Consider the following 1861-nt stretch of genomic DNA (forward strand, 5'->3'; position numbering starts at 1 on the left):
GGCAAGATGCCTACGGTTAAAAAGCACCGACATATCAAGATCCAAATTCTAAGAGCTTCCGGTCGGGTCGAGACCACCGTGTTCGCGCCGGCGGTCCAACAAAGAGGCAAAGTAGTGGTCTCTTTCTTTCCATTACGAATACGAAAGAAAGGGTTCGCCTTGAACCGTAACCCCCCCCCCCCCCATCTCCACTAGCGCTCTTGTCTAGAGCCAAGAGAAGGCGAAAAAGCGCCGCCGAAGCAGCATGAGCAGGCTTCTTTTGCTACGCAACAATAAAGCAGGATAGCATTTGGTGCCCACATGTTTGAATTTAAGGGTAAAGAGCTTGCTTGTTATACGGGATCCGACGCATCCAGCAGAGCAAAGTAGCGTTCCATTATTTTCGGCGGCATCCTTCTGCATTGGCGGCGAGTAGAGTGCCACAATCCCATTCATCATTTTTGATCTACATATGCCAAAGCCCATAGCACTGGAGACGTCTCCGGCATAAATACAAGGGGGGTGTATTGCTGATATAGGATCTTGTGGAACAGGATTTGATTCTGCAAGCGGTTCGGTACGAACAAAGAAATTTCAAACAAAAGGATCGGAACTCGCTGATAAGAAAGGAAAGAAAAACAAAGAAATGCCAAGAGCTCTGTCAATCCGCTATTCATCGATAGACGAAGCTCTCTCTTTATCATCTCGTGCTAGATGCAACAAAGGATGAGTCCTTTTTCCTTCTCGCGAACCATGAGAGCGCCTCGCGGCCCGAAGAGCAAAGCTCATTTTCCTTTCAGGGTAAAGCGGCGCGTAAAAAAGAGCTGGCACGTCAAAAGTCCGCTTTCTTCGCGAACAAAGTTCAGAATCAACAAGAGTTCGTAGAACGAAGAGAGTGTACAACTGGGGTTCGTGAAGAACTCTACTTTTTTGTTCATAACGAGTAAGAGATAGAATGGAGTTCTTCACGAAGTTTAAGACAAAGGAAAAAGAAGACTTTCTCTATGACCTCCTCGTTTTGAGACATTATGGCTTTGAGATCGACCCCGGTAACAAAGAAGGAATCCATAAAAACTTAGGATCCGACACCATAATAAAATATTACCTTCATGATTAGACCATGTCCCTGAGATTTGATAAAAGAAAGGTGCATTAGCGATTAATACGTTGTAATTGGATAATTTATTAGAAATATGACAAAACAAAAGACCAAAGAAAGAAAAAAGAATACACCAAAATGCGGGTGCTGCACCAAACGCTGGTGGTTGTTTCTTGTTGTAAGTGAATGCAATGAAAAGACCCGGAAATAACGAATAATGAAAAAAATTCATATATTGACATTTTGTGCTCATTTTTAAATTTCTGCTTTGTTATTCCCATCATCCGGTAACCACAGGATGATCCACAAGAAAGGTGGCAGGATTCGAACCTATGGCCGGCCCACCCCTGACCCGAAGGAACTGCAACCAACGTATCCTACGGATCGTCCTATTCCCTAACAAAGAGACTTTCTATGAGACGCCGACGAAATTAGCAATATTATCTGTGAACGTATTGAAAAATAGAATCGAGAAGTAAAAGTTGTAAATACCGGTACCGTACTTCAAGTGGGTGACGGCATTGCTCGTATTCACGGTCTTGATGAAGTAATGGCAGGTGAATTATTAGAATTTGAAGAGAGGACAATAGGTATTGCTCTGAATTTAGAATCAAATAATGTTGGTGTTGTATTAATGGGTGATGGTTTGCTGATACAAGAAGGAAGTTCTGTAAAAGAAACAGGAAGAATTGCTCATATTAATGTTCAAAGTCCATGTGTATGTGGCGAGCCGTTAAATCAAATGGTAAAGAGACTCTTTCCAGAGGTTAAGAAGCTTAATTA

At 42.6% G+C, this 1861-nt stretch overlaps 1 protein-coding gene across 1 annotated transcript; it reads left to right on the top strand.

Annotated features, from left to right (window-relative positions):
* Positions 1–493: 493 nt before the first annotated feature.
* LOC141630923 (uncharacterized) lies at positions 494–709 on the top strand (the record flags this gene model as incomplete). Its single annotated transcript, XM_074443660.1, has 1 exon — positions 494–709. A coding segment is annotated over one exon (216 nt), but the record flags the coding sequence as incomplete, so codon positions are not given.
* Between the last annotated feature and the right edge of the window lie 1152 nt (positions 710–1861).

Source organism: Silene latifolia, chromosome Y (genome assembly GCF_048544455.1).
Source record: "Silene latifolia isolate original U9 population chromosome Y, ASM4854445v1, whole genome shotgun sequence".
Classification (NCBI taxonomy): Eukaryota; Viridiplantae; Streptophyta; class Magnoliopsida; order Caryophyllales; family Caryophyllaceae; genus Silene; species Silene latifolia.